Source organism: Biomphalaria glabrata, chromosome 17 (assembly GCF_947242115.1).
Source record: "Biomphalaria glabrata chromosome 17, xgBioGlab47.1, whole genome shotgun sequence".
In the NCBI taxonomy this organism is placed as follows: Eukaryota; Metazoa; Mollusca; class Gastropoda; family Planorbidae; genus Biomphalaria; species Biomphalaria glabrata.
In genome coordinates this window covers 8911904-8936183 of record NC_074727.1, presented here as the reverse complement: position 1 = coordinate 8936183, position 24280 = coordinate 8911904, and the positions used below count along the sequence as shown (strand labels likewise).

General features: G+C 38.8%; 2 protein-coding genes across 4 annotated transcripts in view; both read right to left on the bottom strand.

The window, feature by feature from the left end:
• LOC106078763 (uncharacterized) overlaps positions 1 to 462 on the bottom strand; it is a 33020-nt gene extending 32558 nt beyond the window's left edge. For 2 of the 3 annotated variants that reach the window (XM_056015987.1, XM_056015990.1), the window contains exon 1: positions 168 to 312. The gene's annotated coding sequence lies outside the window, so the exon portion shown is untranslated. The other variant, XM_056015988.1, reaches the window with a different exon arrangement.
• Positions 463 to 1744: 1282 nt separating this feature from the next.
• Positions 1745 to 17900, bottom strand: LOC106071846 (uncharacterized). The gene is made up of 7 exons (XM_013232050.2): positions 17770 to 17900; positions 14110 to 14230; positions 12253 to 12440; positions 8980 to 9202; positions 7159 to 7452; positions 5675 to 5758; positions 1745 to 2007 (listed from the first exon to the last, which is right to left on the bottom strand). Exons 2-7 carry the CDS (start codon positions 14159 to 14161, stop codon positions 1958 to 1960), a joined length of 891 nt encoding a protein of 296 aa, XP_013087504.2. The 5' UTR covers positions 14162 to 14230; positions 17770 to 17900; the 3' UTR covers positions 1745 to 1957.
• Positions 17901 to 24280: the final 6380 nt, after the last annotated feature.

The window sequence follows — 24280 nt, the reverse complement described above, 5'->3', positions numbered from 1 at the left end:
CAAGACAGACAGACGGACAGACAGACAGAGTGAGTTAATACAAGATTTGTAAAGACACGTTTATTATTTTGACATTGGAAAACATCCTGTGTTATAAAAGATTGATCAGACTGTGTACATCTCCCACCGAAGGACAGCTAATGCAATACTAAGGACATTCCACTAACCTGTTATAAGAAGTGAATACTTAAATCCAATGAAACTTAGACACGCTTATTTCATTACTTCCAAAGGATAAATTTAATTAAAAGTGTTTCACCAAAATGAGAGAGAGAGAGAGAGAGAGAGAGAGAGAGAGAGGTCTGTGTTGTAACATTGAAACATACTTGAAACACAACACGGTCACAATCTCATTGATTATTTTGTTCTAAATAGTCTGTCAGCTAATCAAGTATTTTGTCTATTTAATAGTTTCGGTTAAATGGTTAAATCATTAGCTTGATTCTGTGTCGGTGTTAAACGTTTTAACCATTGAAGGCGACAGGTAACTGCAGTATTACATTTTAAAGAGGACATTTTCCGGTCACGTTGCGGTAACAGATCAATATTTGTATTTGTGGAAGGATATTATAAATGTGGATAATGTAATAAAAAATTTATCGCATTCATCAAAAAATCTAAGTCTTAGATAATGACTTGACCACTTCAAAGCTGAAATATTTTAAATGGGTCGACGAGAGAGAGGATTTGATGAGGACTATAAATCTAAAGATGTTACATTGAAGATGAGTCTAGATTTAACATTATAGTATATTTAATTAGGTCTCACTTTTTTTTAAGACTTCCAGAGCTAGACCTAGATCTTAAAGACTGCCGGAACTAGACCTGGATCTTAAAGACTACCAGAACTAGACCTAGATATAGGCCCTTATTTTAATAAAGGGGAGCCTATTCAATTTTTAGCTATTTTAGACAGCAAAATTGTTATTTTCTGTTTAGTTTGATTATAAACGGAGTCGAGGTGGTTGAGTGGTAAAGCACTTGGTTTCTGAACCGGAGGGTCCCGGGTTTGAATCCTGGTGAAGACTGGGATTTTGAATTTGTGGATCTGAGTCCATCCAGCTCTAATGGGTACCTGACACTAGTTGGGGAAAGATAAAAGTGGTTGGCCGTTGTGTTGGCTCCCTTACGTGATAGAAGTCCGACCCAGAGCAGCTGTCGAATGTCAAGTAGTGAATCTGAACTGTCCATACACGTTTCTATCAGAACATGTCATTTGTGAAGTAGTCTTGCAAGTGTATGCCCATTATGGTGCCAATGCATCTTTGAATGGAATGGATCGAGTAGCTCTAGATGCCTCCTATAGGAGTATGATCATAGCACTAGATCAAACGGTCTTTTAAAGCAACCCTCTAGCACTCTCAGAAGCGTGCCAGAAAGCGCGGAAGACAATTGAGACAAGGAGTCAATAAACAATTATAACTGCTTGAACTTGGCTTGGCTACCTAGAAGGGGGCTCGAGGTTCTACCCCCGACTCGGGCAGAGTTGTGTTTACTGAGCGCCTAAAGGCAGCACGGAAAACCAACTCCTAGATACCCCCTCCCCCCCACTGGTCCACAAATGAGATTGGACCAAAAGCGCTCTCTTTAGCGAAATTCGACCCTGGCAGCGCCAGAGAATGACTACTCGTTCATTTCTAACAAAATAATAATAATAACACACACACACACCCATTCACAAACTCACACAGAAATCGAACAACACAACGAACAACATAAAAATGAGCCAATGGATTCAATGGAATAGTTTGCCATTCTGTGTTTAATATTATATCTTTGTTGACGATGACTACATTCGATATAAATGCAGCTTCCGAAAAGATTATGTTCAAAGCTGCAATATAAAATATATATATTCTAGTTAGGACTTTGTCCTTGGTTTACATTCAAACAAAAAATGTGACTTGAACGGACAGACAGCAACAAAGCCTGTCATGAGAGGCGCCATCTTGGTCCATTATTTGAATGTGTTCAACACACTCAGGCAGACGATAAGGAGCCATGAGGCTGGAAATGAAAAACAAATAATTAAAACAAATAAGAAAAATTAAACTTTTTAAAAACCCAGCGGCCTAGCCTACACTGAGTGAGAACGCGTCAATCATTTTGATTTGGCGTCAATTATAGAACTACGCAATGAACCTCATTCACCAATCGTAAACAAACAACATTTAGTCACGTGATCTTATTGATAAAACAACGAAAAAAAAACTCTCACGTGACAACCATCATAATTAAACATGAGATCGTAAATTATATAGAAGAGATAGAGCACCACGTGGCTAAATGTTGTTTGTTTACGGTTGGTGAATGAGGTCCATTGCTTAAGTTACTTTCTTGGTCTTGCGAGTAGACGCGTCTGCTCTCTTGCTTGTTGACCTAGAGTCCCGTTCTCGCTTTGGGGGGAGAGCAACGTTCAATCGCTACCATAGCTCTCAGTATTGCAAGTTTTGTCTCCCATTAGCTTAGTTGATTTTCCATATTAAAAAATTAATTCATTTCGACTAATTCCATCGACAATGAATAATTGTGCAAAGTTTCAAGTCTTAATCTGGGACTGGGAAGTAGTAGAAGTAGTGTAGACAGGATTCCATCCAGACAGGCAGACAAAGTGAGTTGATAGAAGTAAAAACAAGGTTATGCTTATGGTAATAACTAATTGGCACATGGACTGATCATGGCTCACTAACACATTTCAGGCCATCTCATGCCCATTAATCCATCTCAGGACTAGCGATAAAAAATAGATATTCTAACGTTCTTGTGCTAGTGTTAGGAAGTCTGCGTATGTGTGTGCATCTCTGTGTGTGTATCTGTGTGTGTGTGTGTGTCTACCTGTATGTGTGTGTGTGTATGTGCGCGCAAGTGTATTGGTTCGAGACCAATCCTTATAGAAGGCCTGAACCAATAGCTCGTTGCTACGTCGCACAGACCTGTGACGTGGCTACGAGCTATTGGTCCAAACTGCCTACAGGTTGTGACGTTGCAAGTCTGTGTTCAGGCCTTCTAGAACGACTGGCCTCGATTGGTTGATGTGATGGACAGGAGTAGGTCTGAGGGTGACGACAGACACGCGGTGAAGGTAGTAGGGTGAGAGGGACTCTGTGAGACCAGTCAGTTTAGAGTGAGTGGGGAGGCAGTTTCCTTGGAACAACTGTGTGATTTTTTAAAAACCACTTGTTTTTTTGTTTAGCTCTGTTACATACTTTTAGCTTTCTCACTACGCTAATCACTTATCTGAATTCAAACTTGTGACTCACGCCTCCTCGGACCGACTCTGCTAGTGATATACTTATGACTAGGGAAGATTGTATAGTCTATAGTTATATATTGTTTATTTCAATTTCGAGCGGAGACCTATAAAGGGGAATAATTCAGCTTATAACACGACATATGTTAAATACCATGTTTTTTTTTCTCTTTTTCGAGATACCAAACAAAGTCACTATATTACGACTAGTTTATTAACTAATTGGTTTCTTTTTATTGATTCTTGTTGTCATGTAAAAGAAATAATTGTGCAAAATTTTTTCTAAATCCAAGATTGGATGTGGGTTAAATTAAATTACGTATGCATACGTTTTACCAGAAAGCCATACAAAAAGACGGATGTGTAGAGTGAATTGAGATAAGCTCCTTAATAGCAATATATATGCACTATAATGGAAAAAAAATTCGAGCTTTATGTAAGTATACAATTATTGCAATAATTTCCCTTTCAGACCTTGCGATCTATATGGCAGATGATGTTATGGTCATTTATTCCTTTGGCCAACGGTTAACGAGCATGGTATCATGTGGTCAACACAACGACCAACTGTCGTTACTTTCCACAACTAAAGTCAGGTACCCATTAAAGTTGGATGGACTCACGGGCGCCTTAAAAATCCCGGAAATCGAAATCCCAGTCCCGAGATTTGAGCCCAAGATCTCCTGGTTTGGTAGCGCTTCAACCACCCAGCCACATCGCCCCCTTGTATTGCAACACATCCCCTATTCACAAATGACATCCTAATTTGATTTGATTTGATTTTGATAATAGGCACATCGGCACAATTTAGGCCATGTCGTGCCTGCAGTCCCTCTCTACATAACAAGGGCTAAATTCTATCTGCCTTTTACCAAAGTGGACAGTGAAATGTTCTAGCCATAGACAATGTACCAATGAATCACCAAGTCCTATTGTTTCAGACATTGAGATGGAGCTAAAATTTGGCCGGAACGTGGATAGTGAAATAAAAACAATTAGTTCACAAAACAGAACGTTTTCCGCCCAGAGCGAGCACCAGAATGCAGGCGCCATAGCAAAAGGGATGATTGTCAGTGGGCAGGTCAAGAGAGAGACGAGCCACTAGTAGATACAGAGGTTCCGATGGAGTAGGTAGGAATTTGTGAGGTGTCTTGTTCCTGGGAGATCTTTCTGTGAAACAAAATATTTCCTGGGTGATAGAAGAACTTCCTGGGAGATTAGATATTTCCATGTGCTTCTGAACATATTATGATGGAAACTCCAGAAGATTTACTCCTAACTGAACCATAAACGGGCGGCCTATTTCCAATCTCAGTAACGCAAATGATATAAACCTCATAAGTGAAAATGCAGACCAGACTATCTTACTTCCAAAAAATGGAGGCTGCAGCTTGAGCAGTTGGCATGGAAATCAGTGCTGGTAAAAAAGCACATACAAGTTTGCGGTGTAGAGAGTACGAAATGTTGCGTACAGTTGAATGGCCAAACATTAGTAGTTAAATCATTTAAATACCTAGGGCTAAACATAACAAGAGATGAAGGATCATTAAAAGCTTGGCATCCACTGTCATGATCAAACTGTGGAAATGGAAGGGCAACGTCAGCTTCCATGTAAAATTAAAGCTGTATTCTTCGCTACTGGTCTCTGTAATCCAAAATGGCTGTGAAAGTTGGACACTGAACGCTGAGTCTGAAAGAAGAGTTCAAGCCTTTTGAGAGTAAAGGCTACAGAAAAATGCAGAGTATCAGATACCATAAAAAGAAGAAAAAAGAATGTGTACTTTTACAAGTCAACACTCTGGCTGTCAAAAGGGAAACATTTCTAAATACTGCGAAAAAACGAAGAAATGAAAGCTGTCCTGCTTTGGTCATAGAGTCTAAGACATGACTCACCGTCAAAAGTCTTCCTTCAAGGTACAGAGGAGTAAGCAGGACGAGAGGATATTCCAAAGAAAAGCTGGCTGGACAACGTCAAAGAATGAACAAACCTTTCATTTTTTTTTTATCCCGCTAAGAACAGCTGCTGACTGGGGAAAATGGAGGGATCTGGTGACGTGAACAGCCCCCCCCCTTGAAGAAATTCAAGGAACAGATGAGAGAGAAAGTGAGAGAGAGAGAGAGAGACAGCGTAGAGTGGAGTAGAGTAAAGAAAAATAAACACATGAAAGTGCTCTAAAAAAAAGAAGACTTTTTAAAAACCTAGTTTTCATAAAATAACATCCAGCAACACAAAAACTTGAGTTTGAGAGATTTGATGGATTTAAAAAAAAACAAAAAGCACACTGTTTGATACATAGCAGAAGTAAAAATAAAAGCGTTCTAGATTATTCCATTTTGTACCACGAAATCGTGATAAAAAAGGAAAACAATCTTGATAAATAAAAAATCTCTCAATCTTGAAGGAATAATTTAAACTAAACTTACTAAAAGGCAGGGCGAAATTATCCTGCGCCCCATTGTCATTTGTAGATCTCGCAAAAAAACTTGCTTTGTCAATGACGATCTTTCCTGTAAAGAAAAAAAGACAAAAAAAAAAAAAAGCTGTATTTATGTTATAGTGCCTTGGTGGCTGAGTGGTAAAGCGTTTGATTTCTGAACTGAGTGTCTCGGATTCGAATCTTGCCTGAGACTAGGATTAAGAATTTCGGGATTTTTAAAACGTCTCCCAACTCCAATCGGGGCCTGACTTTAATTGGGGAAAGTAAAGGCGGTTGGACATTGTGCTAGCCTCGTTCACTATCGGACTGTCTGTCATACAAGCAGACGACCTTTACATCGTTTTAGAACATCTGTGAAAATAGAATTTCAGAGGACACTTGATAGGAGGAGAAGAACAGGCAGACAGAGAAAGCAATTGTAAGATAATATTAAAGAATGGACAGGAAAGAGATTCTATTCAAGGCAATAGCAAGAAATGTAGAAAGACGATCCACTCATCATGTGATGTGCCCCTACGTTTCAACAGACTACGGGATAGTTGAAGATAAAGGTAAGTTAGCCGATTGGAGCTACTCACACATTAACAGCTTTTGCAGGTGAAAGAGGTCATATTATTATTATTATTATTATTAAATTACGGCTAAGCTACAGGTAAAACCTATGTAAAGACCTAAGCCGACAACCGCCTCTTTAGATGGGTTGTCTTGGGTGGTTGTGAAACCTTTTTGACTAGGGGGTTGGATAGCTGGCGAGCAACACCAGCCCTTGTTCAGGAAGACAGTAACAACTATCTAGCACTATGAATAAGACTAATTAGATAGTCCTACATCGCACAGCTCTGACTATCTCAGACAAAACTCTTCTGCTCTAAGCCCCACCCATACACACACAAACTGACCTTTTCTCTCGAAATAAAATCATGTCACACACTTCCCAACTAGCTCCAAAGTCCTCTTTCCAACTGACTCCAAAAAATTCACGTACACACAAGTCATAAACCAATGCTATCATTCTCGTGTCCCTTTTGACCAGAATCTCATCCCCGCCCTTGTGATAGCCATGACCAACCTCGTAAACTTAAGTGGTGTAAAACCCCTCCCCCCCCCCAACCACGCTTCCCCCCCCCCCCCAAATTTAGCCATGATTTGATTTGATTTGATTTTGATTTTAGGCACATCGGCACAATTTAGGCCATGTCGTGCCTGCAGTCACTTAAGGACTACTCTCTCTCTACACAGCAAGGGCCAAATTCTATACAGTCGAATCATTAAAATCAAGGTCTATTCACAGTTAAAATAGTAAAGGTAGTAAAAATGTAATAATTTGGTAAAAATCTAATGTAAATAGTACATGTTCACAAATTCATAAATCAGATCTTCGTAGACAACCCCACTTCCCGGACAAAGCCCTTTACCTACCCAGGGTCGACATGATTAGAACAAAAAAAAACACTTGTGTCTCAGACCCACCTTGTTCTAGGAAGAAGTACCGTTTCCTCTTCCGCTTGCATATTCCCGCGGTCTCCTCCACACCTACGCTTATCTTTTGGCCTATGTCCGATTTTAAGAAGACGGCGTTCAGGCTTACGCAGCTGTCTTTCGATGTGATCGTCTTGTCCCTGAAGGTGATACTTAGCTCGTGGGCATCGATCTGGTACATGCAGTATTTGATGACAGACACTTTGCCGTCGAAGGTGTTCTCTATTTCCGGGTTGGCCCAATCCAACGCCACGTTGTTGATTGTAAGGATCTCCTCCTCAGGTACTGTAGAAACAGTGCCAGATGCACAAAATGTTATGGAACGGAATGACAAGTTAAACAGGGGAACAGAAAGACAGTGGCTCGGAAAGACAAGTTAAAAAGTGGATATAATATTTGATATTTTGTGTTTTTGCAAAATATACGAAAAATCCTTAAAATATACGGAAATATATAGACAATATTGTCATTTTGGGGTGTCATTCAATATGGAAAACGCCAATCCTACGCGCGATAAATAAAAACGGCATTACGCATTAGCCGTAACGGACCTCATTCACCAATCGCAAATAAACAACATTTAGCCACGTCATAATTTTGATAAAACAATGAAAAAAAGTATCACGTGACAGCCTTTATGGATTACATAATTCGTATAGAAGGTATAGAGATTCACGTGGCTAAATGTTGTTTGTTTACGATTGGTGATTGAGGTCCATTGTGTAATCTGGTGAAAGAAGCTTCTCGCGCCTCAAACTAATGAAGAATTACTTCAGGTCAATAATTCTCAAAGATAGATTGAAACATTTGTTAATTCTTGCTATTGAGCGTGATCTATGTAAAAACAGAATTATTATGATATACTGTATGACTTTGCTACACGCATCGTAAAGTTATTCTGTACGTATTAAAGAAAGAATAAAATGCATAGACGAAGTTATTTTCTAATACAAACTCTTAAATTTCACTTATTATCCGCTTCCCTATCCAAACTTGGCCCCGCGAAATCCGTTTCGCAAAGGGCCCCACAATGGTTACGTCCGGTCCTGCTATTTAATGACGGGTGAATATACATAGTAGATTACTTGTTCTCTTTCCATGACTTTTTGGTCACAATGGTTAAGTCCGGCGCTGCTATTTAGTGCTTTTAAAATGTTTGTTTGTAAAATGTTTTACATGTTTCGGATGTTCCTTCAGAGTTGAAGAAAGTTTACTTCCTAGTCCAAACCTCCCGCAGGACGAAGGAGAATGGGAGCGGGCAGGGTTTCAAACCGGAACTATCGATAATTCCAAACGACAGTCCAGCACGCAAAATGCACGACCTGGCAGCTATTCGTAGTGACGGGTGAATACTACTTGTTCTCCCCCCGCCCTCTTGTTTTTTCGTGGGGTAACTCTATCCGCAGAAATAAAAGAGTGATCTTTCTTTTACTTCTTCTTCTCGTCCAAACTGTTGAACCTTGAGGAGAATAATATATATATATATATAGATAGAGCAGATGATGTCAAGGTCATCTATTTCTTTGGCCAACGGTTAACGAGATTGGTGTCATGTAGCAAGCACAACGACCAACCTCCTTTACTTTCCCCAACTAAAGTCAGGTCCCATTAGAGTTGGGTGTACTTAGGGTTGCCAAAAAATCACGAAATTAAAAATCACAGTCTTCACCAAGATTTGAACCAAGTACCCCTCGGTCAGCAGCCAAGCGCTTAACAACTCAGCCACCGTGTACTTTAACAAAAAAAAGCGCCTTTCACGCTTTGAACAGTCTCATATTACGGGACTACATAAATTGAAAAAAATCGTCTTACCAACTGTCTTTATTTCAACGATCTGCTTTGATCTTATGGAACCAGACTTCTCGTTGACCCAGACAACCCAGTATTTGGAGTTGTTGTGGATGGGGTTCACATCGACGCCGTAGACGACATGTAACGTGGTACCCATCTTAATACAAAAGGCATCATTGCCGAACAATTCAGTGTAGTTGAAGTCCGCTACATTAGGACAAACATCTACCCATCGGAAATTTTCCTAATGAGCAGGAGAGATTTAAAAAAAAAAGTCTTAAACTCAAAACAAACTGAAGCATTTGGACATCAAATTTTTAACTCAAACAGTCAGACATCAAGATTTTAAGTCAGGCATTCAGACATCAAGTTTTATACTTAAGCATTCAGAACTCAAGTTTTAAACTCAACCCTTCTGGCATGTAGTTTTAGACTCAAGCCATCTGACATTAATCTTTAAAGTCAAGCCTTCTAGCATCAAGTTTTAAAGTCAAACATTTAGACATTAAGTTTTAAACTCAACCCTTCTGGCATCAAGTTTTAAACTCAACCCTTCTGGCATGTAGTTTTAGACTCAAGCCATCTGACATTAATCTTTAAAGTCAAGCCTTCTAGCATCAAGTTTTAAAATCAAACATTTATACATTAAGTTTTAAACTCAACCCTTCTGGCATCAAGTTTTAAACTCAACCCTTCTGGCATCAAGTTTTAAACTCAACCCTTCTGGCATCAAGTTTTAAACTCAACCCGTCTGGCATCAAGTAGCAAACGGAGTTTTGAGATTAAAGCCACGTTCCAATGAAAAAAAAACATTCACAGACTTTAGATGTAGGCTTAGCTCTAGATCTACACACAACTGATCCAGATGTAAATCAGCCAGTAGACTACAGCTTCCAGATCTAGAATATATATAATCTAGATCAGCGGTTCTCAACCTTTTAAGCTCGGCGACCCCTTTTTACAATCCCCTACTCTGGCGCAAACCCCCCCCCCCAAACACAAACATACAGAAGTAGAAGAGTAGACAATAACAATCCATATTTTCGATGGTCTTAGGCGACCCCTGGCAAATCGTCAATCGACCCACAGGTTGGGAACCCCTGATCTAGATCGAGTGACAAGTGTAGGCCTGCAGTTGAATCTAGAAACCAGGCTAGGCAAAACGTTGAATATAAAACAAAAGCTTGGCAGACAGTTGAATTTAAACATTAGCCTAGGAGAGACAGTTGAATTTAAACATTAGCCTAGGAGAGACAGTTGAATTTAAACATTAGCCTAGGAGAGACAGTTGAATTTAAACATTAGCCTAGGAGAGACAGTTGAATTTAAACATTAGCCTAGGAGAGACAGTTGAATTTAAACATTAGCCTAGGAGAGACAGTTGAATTTAAACATTAGCCTAGGAGAGACAGTTGAATTTAAACATTAGCCTAGGAGAGACAGTTGAATTTAAACATTAGCCTAGGAGAGACAGTTGAATTTAAACATTAGCCTAGGAGAGACAGTTGAATTTAAACATTAGCCTAGGAGAGACAGTTGAATTTAAACATTAGCCTAGGAGAGACAGTTGAATTTAAACATTAGCCTAAGAGAGACAGTTGAATTTAAACATTAGCCTAGGAGAGACAGTTGAATTTAAACATTAGCCTAGGAGAGACAGTTGAATTTAAACATTAGCCTAGGAGAGACAGTTGAATTTAAACATTAGCCTAAGAGAGACAGTTGAATTTAAACATTAGCCTAAGAGAGACAGTTGAATTTAAACATTAGCCTAAGAGAGACAGTTGAATTTAAACATTAGCCTAGGAGAGACAGTTGAATTTAAACATTAGCCTAGGAGAGACAGTTGAATTTAAACATTAGCCTAGGAGAGACAGTTGAATTTAAACATTAGCCTAGGAGAGACAGTTGAATTTAAACATTAGCCTAGGAGAGACAGTTGAATTTAAACATTAGCCTAGGAGAGACAGTTGAATTTAAACATTAGCCTAGGAGAGACAGTTGAATTTAAACATTAGCCTAGGAGAGACAGTTGAATTTAAACATTAGCCTAGGAGAGACAGTTGAATTTAAACATTAGCCTAGGAGAGACAGTTGAATTTAAACATTAGCCTAGGAGAGACAGTTGAATTTAAACATTAGCCTAAGAGAGACAGTTGAATTTAAACATTAGCCTAGGAGAGACAGTTGAATTTAAACATTAGCCTAGGAGAGACAGTTGAATTTAAACATTAGCCTAGGAGAGACAGTTGAATTTAAACATTAGCCTAGGAGAGACAGTTGAATTTAAACATTAGCCTAAGAGAGACAGTTGAATTTAAACATTAGCCTAAGAGAGACAGTTGAATTTAAACATTAGCCTAGGAGAGACAGTTGAATTTAAACATTAGCCTAAGAGAGACAGTTGAATTTAAACATTAGCCTAGGAGAGACAGTTGAATTTAAACATTAGCCTAAGAGAGACAGTTGAATTTAAACATTAGCCTAAGAGAGACAGTTGAATTTAAACATTAGCCTAGGAGAGACAGTTGAATTTAAACATTAGCCTAGGAGAGACAGTTGAATTTAAACATTAGCCTAAGAGAGACAGTGGAATTTAAACATTAGCCTAGGAGAGACAGTTGAATTTAAACATTAGCCTAGGAGAGACAGTTGAATTTAAACATTAGCCTAAGAGAGACAGTTGAATTTAAACATTAGCCTAGGAGAGACAGTTGAATTTAAACATTAGCCTAAGAGAGACAGTTGAATTTAAACATTAGCCTAGGAGAGACAGTTGAATTTAAACATTAGCCTAAGAGAGACAGTTGAATTTAAACATTAGCCTAGGAGAGACAGTTGAATTTAAACATTAGCCTAAGAGAGACAGTTGAATTTAAACATTAGCCTAAGAGAGACAGTTGAATTTAAACATTAGCCTAGGAGAGACAGTTGAATTTAAACATTAGCCTAAGAGAGACAGTTGAATTTAAACATTAGCCTAGGAGAGACAGTTGAATTTAAACATTAGCCTAAGAGAGACAGTGGAATTTAAACATTAGCCTAGGAGAGACAGTTGAATTTAAACATTAGCCTAGGAGAGACAGTTGAATTTAAACATTAGCCTAAGAGAGACAGTGGAATTTAAACATTAGCCTAGGAGAGACAGTTGAATTTAAACATTAGCCTAGGAGAGACAGTTGAATTTAAACATTAGCCTAGGAGAGACAGTTGAATTTAAACATTAGCCTAAGAGAGACAGTGGAATTTAAACATTAGCCTAGGAGAGACAGTTCACAGCACTTTATAACTTACTATAACTTCTCCCATCGTCGTCTTTTCATACAGCACAAGAAGCCTCCAATCTTTCAGATCTTTATCTTCCGGATCGAGAACCGCAGATAGATAAATAGTGTCTAAGAATTCCCTGGCCACGTTCGGCTCACTGCAGGCATTGTATCTGGATTCGGAAGTGAAGCTAATAATCTTCTGTGTCTGGACAACTACAGAAGGGAAATAGCAATAAATATTTTAATAACAAACAGAAATTTAGGTCAAACAATTTTGGTCAAAGTGCAAGGGTAAGTCACATCAGCTAGAAACGATATTTTGTTTATTTAAATAAATATTAGATCCATATTGGATTATTATTACTATTATTCTGTTTTGGATTATTGATCATCTGTATCTTTACAGCAGCGTTTCTCGAACTTGGACACGAAGACAAGCCTTAGTATTGTTTCCTAGGAGGCGGTAAGAAGAGGTTCAACGATTTATTAGTGGGTATGCAGTGACGATGAGGATGCTTAAGTACCCAGAGCAAATGTGAACGGCAGATAGATCTTCAGTCTTGAGACATGAAAGAGTATAGACATTTATTTTGAATCTGTTTATTTCATTACTATTTGATCCATACCTCATCGAAAGTTAAATCTGTGAATAACAGTTATATTGAGTTTTCGTTCACAAAAGAATTTTAAGTTATTTAAAGTTTATTTATTAGAAAATATAAAACGCCTACATCGGTTCAGTTATACTAGCTGTCTGGAGCTACAAGCTAACGACCTACCAACAATAGGAAAAAAAAAAAGGGGGAGGGAGGCAAAAAAAAAATGGTTTACTTTCATTGACTATGGGTAAAATAACATTATTTCCGATGTTTTAACAATTTAAATATCTGAAGTAAGAGAGGTCGTTTCATCTTATAATAAGACTTTGTCAAGAGGCGTATGCAAAAAATTGTTCAAAACTTCTTGAGGAAAACATTTCAAAACGTCTTAGAGTGTTATCTCTTTTGGATTTTTGTTTGTCTTTGAATGGTCGAATTTCTGCCGACCATTGCACTTCATTATAGTGACGACGTTTGTGTGGAAAAAGAGTTTCGTGACAGAAACTTCCTAACTTAAAAAAAAAGCACGCCCATTACAGACGTCCGTGGACTACATGTACCTAGAATGTCCCTCGCATAATACTATTGACTAGGGCTTCCTCTTTATTATTTAACTTAATATGAACCTCGACTTTTTTTTTTTTTTACTGCGATGAATAGTGCGTTCTTAAAGAAAACACCAGCTTCTTAGGGGGGTTGAGCGAAAATTATGTTATCTAGGGGTGGCCACCCTGAAATGTGAGAAACACTGCCGGACTGTTGTTTTTTTTTGCAATTTAAATTCATTGTTTACGTAACTTTTACTTTGAAAATGATTTTGTTTTAAACTCGAGAAAAATATTTTCATGTATCATGGCGTCTTTATAAAAACATATTGGGTCGAAATTGCGAATAAAGAATTGTATAGGGTCAATTGAACCGCAGCGGTTTAGATCATGAAAATTTTAATGGGATGGTTCCAAATTTCTTCCAAGTCACGTGGTAGTTATTCCCGTTATTTCACCCCCCCCCCACACACCCAGGATGTACCCGGTAAGTATTAGCAGGTTAAAATTTCTTATTTTATCTTCTACCGCAAGCGGTAGAATTGTTGGTGACACTTAATCCATTAGGGCTGAAAACATCATTATTATCTAGAACAATTCCTTCAATTAGTTCACTGTGCTCTGTACCTTTGTGGCCAAACTAGGATCCTTAAAATTTGCTTCCAGATGGCCAATAATGCAAGCGTTTTCATGTCTCTAATTTCTGAAAAGTTTTATCAGAAGCGTTCAAACTCTTACCGTTAGCGACAAGCACGCAGAGTAAAAGGAAAATAGGAACTGCCTTGGCCATCTCGCAGTGCGTCGGTAGCGTGTACAGTATCGTGTCTTTCAATGTGTCATGCTCATTTCAAAGATGATGCTGAATAGATAAAGTGTTCAGATGGTTAAGTTAACTGTAAGACAGGGACGTGGCGGTTGTACCACATAGTCTAGTGATCTAGTGTTCAAATCTTAGACCCATTGAGAAACTGAGATTTTGAACTTTTAATGTATAGAACGCCTCCTAGTCCACACAACCCTAATGCATGTCCTAATTAGGTTCGAATCTTGGTGAAGACTGGCTTTAAATTTCGGGATCATTAGGGCGCCCATCCAGTCCATCCAGCTCTAATGGGTACCTGGCGTTATTTGGGGAAAATTGTAATATATAATTTGAATAGGCTATAAGTGTGGGTAACAAAGAACAAGAAGATGGCTATTGTGGTGATGGTTTTATTGAGATGATAGCAAAGGGTTCTGTCTTGTAATAACTGTCCAAATGGTTATCACTTAATTGATGGTACGATCGATTAATGGGAAGGGTAATCATCAGCTATGCTTTAGAGTTTGTGCAGGCAGGGTTCGAACCCATGGCCATCGAGACGACACCCCAGAGCACATAAATTTCAATTAGACAGCCATCAAATGTAATGCTTTACTTTTTTTTTTCAGTTTTATCGAAATAATGTAATAAACTAAATACTAATTAAATTGAATTTTATTAATTTAGATTTTCTTTTTACAAATTGAGAATCCCTGTAGACTCTATTTACAGTAAGAAACACAAGACCTTATGTGAGCCGATTTTGCCCTCCCTTTCCGCCCCTGCCCACACAGTATCATTGAAGGTGTAAACTAGATAAAAAGATATAAACTACATCTAATTAATGTAGCTCTATATCCAGACCAAATGCATGGTGGCTCCGAGAGGTCCCGGGTTTGACTCTTGGTGAAGACTGCTATTTTTAATTTCGGAATTTTAAGGATGCCCTTGAGTTCACCCAACTCTAGTGGGTACCTGACTTTAGTTTGGAAAAGTAAAGGCGGTTGGTCGTTGCGATGGCCACATGACACCCTGATTGTTAATCGTTGGCAAAAAAAAAAAAAAACAACAACAGATGACCTTTACATTATCTGCCCCATAGATCGCAAAGTGTGAAAGGGAAATTTGTTAGCGTTAAATTATATATTGGCACAATCAAGATTCTTTTACTCAAATCGTATTTATTAATAATAAAAATAATAATCAAATTTACAAAGCGTTGTTAACAAACATAATGTTGCCTGAAGGCGCTGTAGTAGGTAACATAACAAACATAGGCTAATGTTGGCTCAAGGCGCTGTAGTAGGTAGCATAACAAACATAATGTTGGCTCAAGGCGCTGTAGTAGGTAGCATAACAAACATAATGTTGGCTCAAGGCGCTGTAGTAGGTAGCATAACAAACATAATGTTGCCTGAAGGCGCTGTAGTAGGTAGCATAACAAACATAATGTTGCCGGAAGGCGCTGTAGTAGGTAGCATAACAAACATAATGTTGCCGGAAGGCGCTGTAGTAGGTAGCATAACAAACATAATGTTGGCTCAAGGCGCTGTAGTAGGTAGCATAACAAACATAATGTTGGCTCAAGGCGCTGTAGTAGGTAGCATAACAAACATAATGTTGCCTGAAGGCGCTGTAGTAGGTAGCATAACAAACATAATGTTGCCGGAAGGCGCTGTAGTAGGTAGCATAACAAACATAATGTTGCCGGAAGGCGCTGTAGTAGGTAGCATAACAAACATAATGTTGGCTCAAGGCGCTGTAGTAGGTAGCATAACAAACATAATGTTGGCTCAAGGCGCTGTAGTAGGTAGCATAACAAACATAATGTTGCCTGAAGGCGCTGTAGTAGGTAGCATAACAAACATAATGTTGGCTCAAGGCGCTGTAGTAGGTAGCATAACAAACATAATGTTGGCTCAAGGCGCTGTAGTAGGTAGCATAACAAACATAATGTTGGCTCAAGGCGCTGTAGTAGGTAGCATAACAAACATAAAGCCAAGAGTTGCAATGTAAAAAAGAAATAGGTCTTAGTGCTCTCCTTGAATGTAGTAAAAATGTTTACCTGAGATCTGTGGGGAGCGAGTTTCAAACCTTTGGTCCGTGCATTGAAAAATGAAAACGCAAACCTTAACTTTTGAGGAAGAAGAGTGACCTAACTAGAAGCGCAGACTCCCTGGGGAGCGGGGGGGGGGCATATGGAGTGATCAGTTCACTGAAGTACAAAGGCATTTCTTTGCTGTACATATGCACTGACGACAATGTGTGGCAAACTTATTGGTGAATGGGTTGATTCTTGCTTTCACTGGACGCCAATGCATCGAAAGCATAAGAGAGCAGAGCAGTATCAGAATCGCGTCTTTTTTGTTTTCCACAAATCTACGTCTTATATCTCAACTATTCTCAACTAAATCTAGATTGCATATCCAAAAATTTAGATAAAGATCGATTCTAGAATCAAGATTCAAGCATTGTCTTATCTTATCTTATTTTAAGGTAAAGTAAATATTTGACTAGTAGATCAAGGTAATAATTTAATAATAATAATTGAATTTATAAAGCGCTGTTAACAAACACAATTTAGGCTCAAGGCGCTATGATACCATTACAAACATAAACACGAGAGTTAAAATGAGAAACTAATCTAAAAAAAAAATTGATAAATAACAGTACCAGGAAAATGAAGGAGATGCAGAAAGTGACGTGAAGAAACAATATACAAGAAGAGACAGGCCTGTTAGTCTGCTATTGGAAGAAAGTCTATCCAAGGCAAAAGACAGAGAGGAATGGATCTTGTGGTGGTGCTCCAACGGTTCAACAGTTAGGTGAAGTTGAAGACATATTGGTTAAAGTTTTAAACTTGTAGATCTATAATATAGATCTATCTATATTTAAAATTGTAGACAGACTTAAGACTTTAGATCTAGATGTTAACACGTTAGAATTAATATAAAGTCTAGATACTATAGAGTATACATCTAGATAAAAGTATTAGTAGATTTTATCTATAATGCTAGATCTAGAAAGATAGATCTATCAAGATTTAGATCTAGGCTTAGATCTAGATCTACTCACTACTGAACTAGACCTCTAGATGTAAATCAAATAGTAGACTACAGCTTCCATATCAAGAAATTCAAAGACTCTAGTCTATATCTAGAATCTATATAATCTAATCTAGATCTAGATCTAGATAGAGTGAATAGTGTAGACTACTAGACCTATAGTCTAGATTCTAGATATAGGTCTGCAATTTGGCACGCAGTGTTTCTATTACAGTGATCAGATAATTGAGCAGAAAACTTTAGACTAGATATATATCTATAATCTATGTAATCTAGATCTAGTCTAGTGACTAGTGTAGTCTACTGGACTAATATTTACTAGATCTATACACATTATTATGATTATTATGTGATTATACTGTCTATGGCTAGATCTATTACTATAGTCTAGATCAGTAGATGCAGGTCTGCAATTAGGCACGCAGTCTACCTATCTATTAGAGTCACTAGACAAATAAGCAGAAAACATTAATTAGAGTACTTAAATACGGTCAAAGACAGCGTCTATACAAATCTATAATAAAAGCTTACCCTTTTTGTTTCTTGTTTATCTGTAACTCTGGCTAATTTACTTGAATTCCGGCCCATTGGTTGATAGAGCGATACACCACCAATGATGTCACATGCGAACACAAAACACTCAAAATGGAGGTGCTCAGTTGTGCACATTTTTTTTGGGGTGCGCAATCCTGGTCCAATCTACGTAGAATCTTTACAATATGCTTACGTTGGACCAAAAATATTTGTTAAAATCCTTTAAATAAAAACAAACAACCAAGCTTATCTAAGGGAAAGAACTTCGCACTTACAGCTATATCTCTCAATAATGTAGAAGGTATTTGTCATATTCGACATCAAACAAAATAATTAATTACTATTAATTAATTGGCTAATTAGTATTTTTTTTTCAATTGATTCATGTTTTATTAGGTACTAAACATAATTGTTTAAAGTTTCAACTTGATCTCAGAATGGGTATTGCAGAAATAACGTTTTCTATAATCTATAATCTAAGGCAGGGGTGGGCAAATTACGGACGGCGGGCCGCCGGAGTGTTTTATGCGGCCCGCCGACACCTACAGAAATCAGGTGTGCCCACAGTATATAAATATAAAAATGCAAATATTAAAAATAATATCTATTGGCTATATATCAATACACTCAATTCAAAACACAATCTCTGAGTGTTGGGTAGGCTTGAAACAAGATGACAAGTGTAACAACTAATGGAGCTCAATCTTTCACTGAGAAAAATAGTTTTTGTGTTTTTTTTTTTTTTTTAATATCACAACCATAAACTCTAAACAGGAAAGTTTGCACAAAGCTGCAAATTTTAAAATTACAGCAGAATGCAAGGCATGGCAATCGAGCTTATTAGAGCTAGGGGTGTTAACCACGGGTACTTCCAATTTATGAACAAAATAATTTAATGCTACCTTAGCATGGAGAAGGCAAATGAGAAGAATATAACATATCAAGGATGAAATTGTTATGTTACTTGTAGAACATTGACTGAGACCTTGTTATCAATATTTCTAATGAAGAGTGGAAGAAAGATTTCATGTTTATCAATTCCATTGCAATTGATTGTTTGCATATGAAGTGTAAATGCATGCTAAATCTTTTCAAACAAGGCTTTCCCATTTCTACAAGCAAGCAAAAGAAAATAGTTTTTGTCATTTTCCTTTGCTGAAAAGTGAAACTACTTCTAGTGAAATGATTAACAGTACAACGCTTATTAAGATTCCTCAGTTGTGCAATTTATAAAAGCAAATTTTAAGAGGTCAAGAACCAGTTTTCAATACCATTCAGCTACAGAGGACAAAGCTCCAAGCAAAGAGAAGTGATTTCCAGATCAGGCAGTTCTCCGAATAGTCCTTGGCGGGCTTTGGGGCCAGCGTCTTGTTCGTGTCTCTTGATTTAGTATGCAACATTGAAGGACATGGTCAGCATTCTCTGGTGATGCTCCACAAGGGCAGGTTTCGCTCGTCCCGACATTCAACTTCCGGAACTCATTCAGTAAAGAAGTATTTTATGTGAAAACTAAACAAGTATAATCACTGGTCAATGTTGACTGACTGTAATTTGACAGCAGTCACAAGAGTAACAACTAGTCCAACTAGTGAAAAGTAAAATACTGCACATTAAGTACAACTGTATATTTGTGGCGATATTGTGATGTAAAAAGACAACAGCAATTTAAAAAAAAAATAAAATTCGTTTAAAACATTTCTAACTCTTATATATATATATATATATATATATGTATGTATGTGTGTGTGTGTGTGTGTGTGTGTGTGTGTGTGTGCGGCCCGCCATTCCCAAATTGTTTTTAATGCGGCCTTCGATACAAAAATGTTACCCACCCCTGATCTAAGGTATCTGTGAATACTGAAAGATTAATTTCCCTTGTTGGTATCAAACAAAATAATTAATTACCAGTAGTTAATTGAGCATTGGTTAAATTTTACTGATTCGTGTGTTGTCTTTGACAATGAATAATTGTGCAAATTTCAACTTGATCCGAGAATGGATGCGTGAGAAATAACTTGTACAAACTTTTTACCAGACAGACAGACAGACAGAGTGAGCCGATTTAAGCTTTGTAAAAAGTGGGGTTGCTAAATGAAGTAGAAACCTAAACTGCATATATAGCATGCATGCATGGTCTTTATGGAAAGTAACACCGTCTGGCCAATCTGGATTATTCACGTCTGACAAATTTGTTTTCTGCGTCTGTCTTCGGCAAGTGCTTGGTCTCAAAAGTACGTCCCGCGACCTTTGTGAGAGCACTCCAGCAGAAAATAGCATCTGAAAGTGGCCGTGCAGAATCTGTTGTGAATTTCATACAACTCCGTTAGACCAACCGTGATGATGCAAAACAATGTCAGGGTGACATGGATTATGTGTTCGTTTTTATTTAATTTCATAATTCAGAATTTAATTCATTTTTTACAATACCTCTATTCAACTCGTACCTTCATTGAACCTTCTTGGGTGGATTTAACTACGTGGAGGCCCCGGGACAGGATTTTTTATGGTGGCCCCTTCAATTTTTTTGAAAGCTTGAATGAGATTTACTTAATGGATTATAATACCTAGATCAAATAGCATCGTAGATGTATCAATGAGAATATATAAAACTTGTAAATTTAATCTCATTTTATTTAAATATAACGAGTATAAGGCTTGTCTTCGAGTCGAAGATTAGTGAGGAATTTCACGTGGCAGCGCAGCCCCAGCTGTGATCTACATATTTTGCCACATCCAGTGCAAGCATAACCATTGTCCGCAGGTGGTCGATTTAAATTTTCTTTTCGCCGTCTGCGTTTGTCCTCGGAAGCGGATTTTCTTTTGGTTTCAAATGGTATCTCGCGGCCTTCGTGAGTGACCTCCAGCTGTCTCGTTCGGAGGCGCATAGAACCAGGTGCTCTCTTCTATGTCAGCCAAGGAATGTTGACGCCTAAGCTGGTCTTTGTAGCGTTTCCGTGGTGCGCCTCTGTTATGTTGACGACCTTTTAGCTCACCAAAAAAAGACTGCTTTTGGCATACGTTCGTCCCCGATACGGGATACGTGTCCTGCCCAGCGTAACTGTCGGACCATAAGAAGTCCCTCTATACTGTCCATACCGGTGTTCGCAAGGACATCGCTGTTTGTAGTGCGGTCTTGCCACCGTATGTCTATGATGGAGCGCAAGCATCTTTGGTGGAAGCGCTCAAGATGTCTTAGATGTTTCCTGTATAGTGTCCATGTCTAAGAGCTATACAGAAGGGTTGAGAGAACCACTTCCTGGTAGACACTGATTTTTGTAGTCAGGCGCAGCGATCTGTTTCGCCAAACTCTCGTCTGAAGGCGTCTAAAAACGCTACTGGTCCTGGCCAGACGGTTATCAACTTCCCTTGAAAGTGAGGCGTCATTTGACACTATACTACCTAGATATTTAAAGTGGTCTACCACATTAAGGGGCTGTTCGTTTACGGTGATCCTTGGGGCTGAGTATGTTTTATTGGGTGACTTCTGAAACATGACTTCTGTTTTCCCGAGGTTTATACATAGACCGAAAGAGGCGGCAGCGTATGCAAATTCGTTTACCGCGTTCTGGAGATCATGTTCATTGTGAGCTAGCAGGGCGCAATCATCGGCATAGAGAAGCTCCGTTATGACCATCTCCTTTGTTTTTGTATGGGATAGTAGACGTCGAAGATTGAACACATTGCCGTCAGAATAAAACCGGATATAGATGCCTTCGTGCAATCGCTGCCTCATTTGACCCAGCATTACGCCAAAGAAGATAGCGAATAGAGAAGGAGCAAGTACACAGCCCTACTTGACGCGATTTTCTATTGAGAAGTGATCAGAAAGGGCACCATTGTGTCTGATCTGGCCTCTTTGTCCCACGTGAAACTGCTTGAGAGTGGATAGGATTAGAACATTAGAATAGAATAGAAAGTGAAGTAGATTGATACATTCGCTTAAACCAGGTTTTTTTTCCCTTACATAGGCCATCCCACAGAAATGTAAAATGTTTTACATGTTTCGGATGTTCCTTCAGAGTTGAAGATAGTTTACTTCCTAGTCCAAACCTCCCGCAGGACGACGGGGGATGGGAGCGGGCAGGGTTTGAACCCTCGACCGTCGATAAATCCGAACGACAGTCCAGCGCGCAAACCGCACGACCAGGCAGCCATTTTGGCAGAAACACTTTCAAGACCAGCTGAGACGCCAACTTTCTTTTACTGACATAGATGAGAACACCTGGCAACTGGCGGCTTCCGAACAGCTGGGATTTCTTAAAAAGGCAGCTGAATACACATTTGATATCAATTGAAAATCCACTGCTGAGAACAGACGTAGACTGCGAAAAGAGAACCTAAAGCGACCAACTGCGGACAACGGTTTTCTCGCAAAATATGTAGGTCGCAGCTGAGACTGGTTAGCTTCGTGCAGTACTGCGCTCATTATGAATCTTCGGACTCGAACTCAAGTCTTACTATACCGATTTTTAGCACTGTGGGAAGATGTTTTGTAGGAGCCGGATAGTCCCACGTCGCACGCCGGATATGGTTTGCGGGCCATGATTCGGGCATCACTGTAATAATCTTGTAAAGTAGACTGCTTTACTTTTAACTACAGTGTCTTCTTTGAGTCTCTTATTTTATAACTATATAATGATGATCACATTGTTATTTATATATGAATGTAAAGCTACGTAGACATAGGGGTGACCTACATATCTAACTACAACCAAGGTAAAACACAACCGTGGCCGAACTAAGTTCGCTTATCTGCGCCTGTTTTCGACAGTCTCGTTCCTTTTGGTCTTTAAATAGACACCTACCCAATAAAAACGCTTGATATAATAATGAATGGCATGATGTCTAGGTCTGTGATGGTCTGCCCAGGTCGCCATAACCGTATAGTCTATGAGTCTATGCCATAATCAAGTTGCGTAACTAATCAATCAACATTTGGCTTTGGAGCATGTTCCGATTTTTAAGAAAAACACGCCCCCTTACTACTAATACTCACCACTGATATGGGGTACAGAATTTTTCAAGTTAATGCAATTAGTTAATGCAATTAGTTACATAAGATTGTCTCAATTGTATTGTGTTGTATTAGACAATCACATTTTATTTGAAGTCAAAGTAACAGTTGATCATGAAAACAATAAACGTACAATTTGATTTCATCATTTCCGAATAATTCAGTGAATTAGCTCAATCACGTCTCTCTTCTTATCTTATATGATACAGACGTTACTTCAAAAGAGAAGATGATTACGTCCTACGCGTCATGCATTTAGTCATGCATATTAACCAATGACCTAAACTCCGCCAAGTCACTGGTTTTCATGGCTAGCTCAGGCAACCCATTTCATGCTCTAATAGCGCTAGGGAAGAAGGAGCTTTTGTACAAATTTGTCCTAGCATAGGGTATGTATACAAAATTTGAAATTACACTCAGACCACTGTGTTGCTATAGTGGTTGTTTTCACAATCTATTGAACACTTCTACCTGCCGGAAGACAACATGCCCAAGTTTCAAGCACCAACTAAATGTACATGAATCGGAACCAGAACTGGTAAAACATATGCGTTGGGGGCCTATTGGGCCCCCTAGATAGTGCATAAATAAATAAGCACAAGCTATATTCTCGGTTTGAGCATCTCCAAAAAGATGAGTTGTTTAAAAGCTCAATCACTGCACCAGACTCAATCACTGCACCCCTACTCAATCAATGCATTCCTACTCAATCACCACAACCCTACTCAATCAGTGCATTTCAGCGCAATCACTGCATCCCGACTCAATCAGTGCATTCCAACTCAATCACTGCACCCCCGACTCAATCAGTGCATTCCAATCCAATCACTGCACTCCGACTCAATCACTGCATTCCAATCCAATCACTGCACCGACTCAATCACTGCATTCCTATCCAATCACTGCACCGACTCAATCACTGCATTCCAATCCAATCACTGCACCGACTCAATCACTGCATTCAAATCCAATCACTGCACCGACTCAATCACTGCATTCCAATCCAATCACTGCACCGACTCAATCACTGCATTCCAATCCAATCACTGCACCGACTCAATCACTGCATTCCAACCCAATCACTGCACCGACTCAATCACTGCATTCCAATCCAATCACTGCACCGACTCAATCACTGCATTACAATCCAATCACTGCACCGACTCAATCACTGCATTCCAATCCAATCACTGCACCGACTCAATCACTGCATTCTAATCCAATCACTGCACCGACTCAATCACTGCATTCCAATCCAATCACTGCACCGACTCAATCACTGCATTCCAATCCAATCACTGCACCGACTCAATCACTGCATTACAATCCAATCACTGCACCGACTCAATCACTGCATTCTAATCCAATCACTGCACCGACTCAATCACTGCACCGACTCAATCACTGCACCCCGACTCAATCACTGCACCCCGACCGTAGCGATTGTTATCTACTGCTTTAGACGAATCCTACCTAAGCCGTAGACTACCGGAC

Excerpts from the sequence above, each read along its gene's own strand:
- LOC106071846 (XM_013232050.2), bottom strand. The coding sequence starts at position 14,161 with ATGGCCAAGGCAGTTCCTATTTTCCTTTTACTCTGCGTGCTTGTCGCT. Across the intron at positions 12,441-14,109 it reads CTGCGTGCTTGTCGCTAACG|TTGTCCAGACACAGAAGATT; the intron begins GTAAGAGTTTGA and ends TCCCTTCTGTAG. Across the intron at positions 9,203-12,252 it reads CGACGATGGGAGAAGTTATA|GAAAATTTCCGATGGGTAGA; the intron begins GTAAGTTATAAA and ends CCTGCTCATTAG.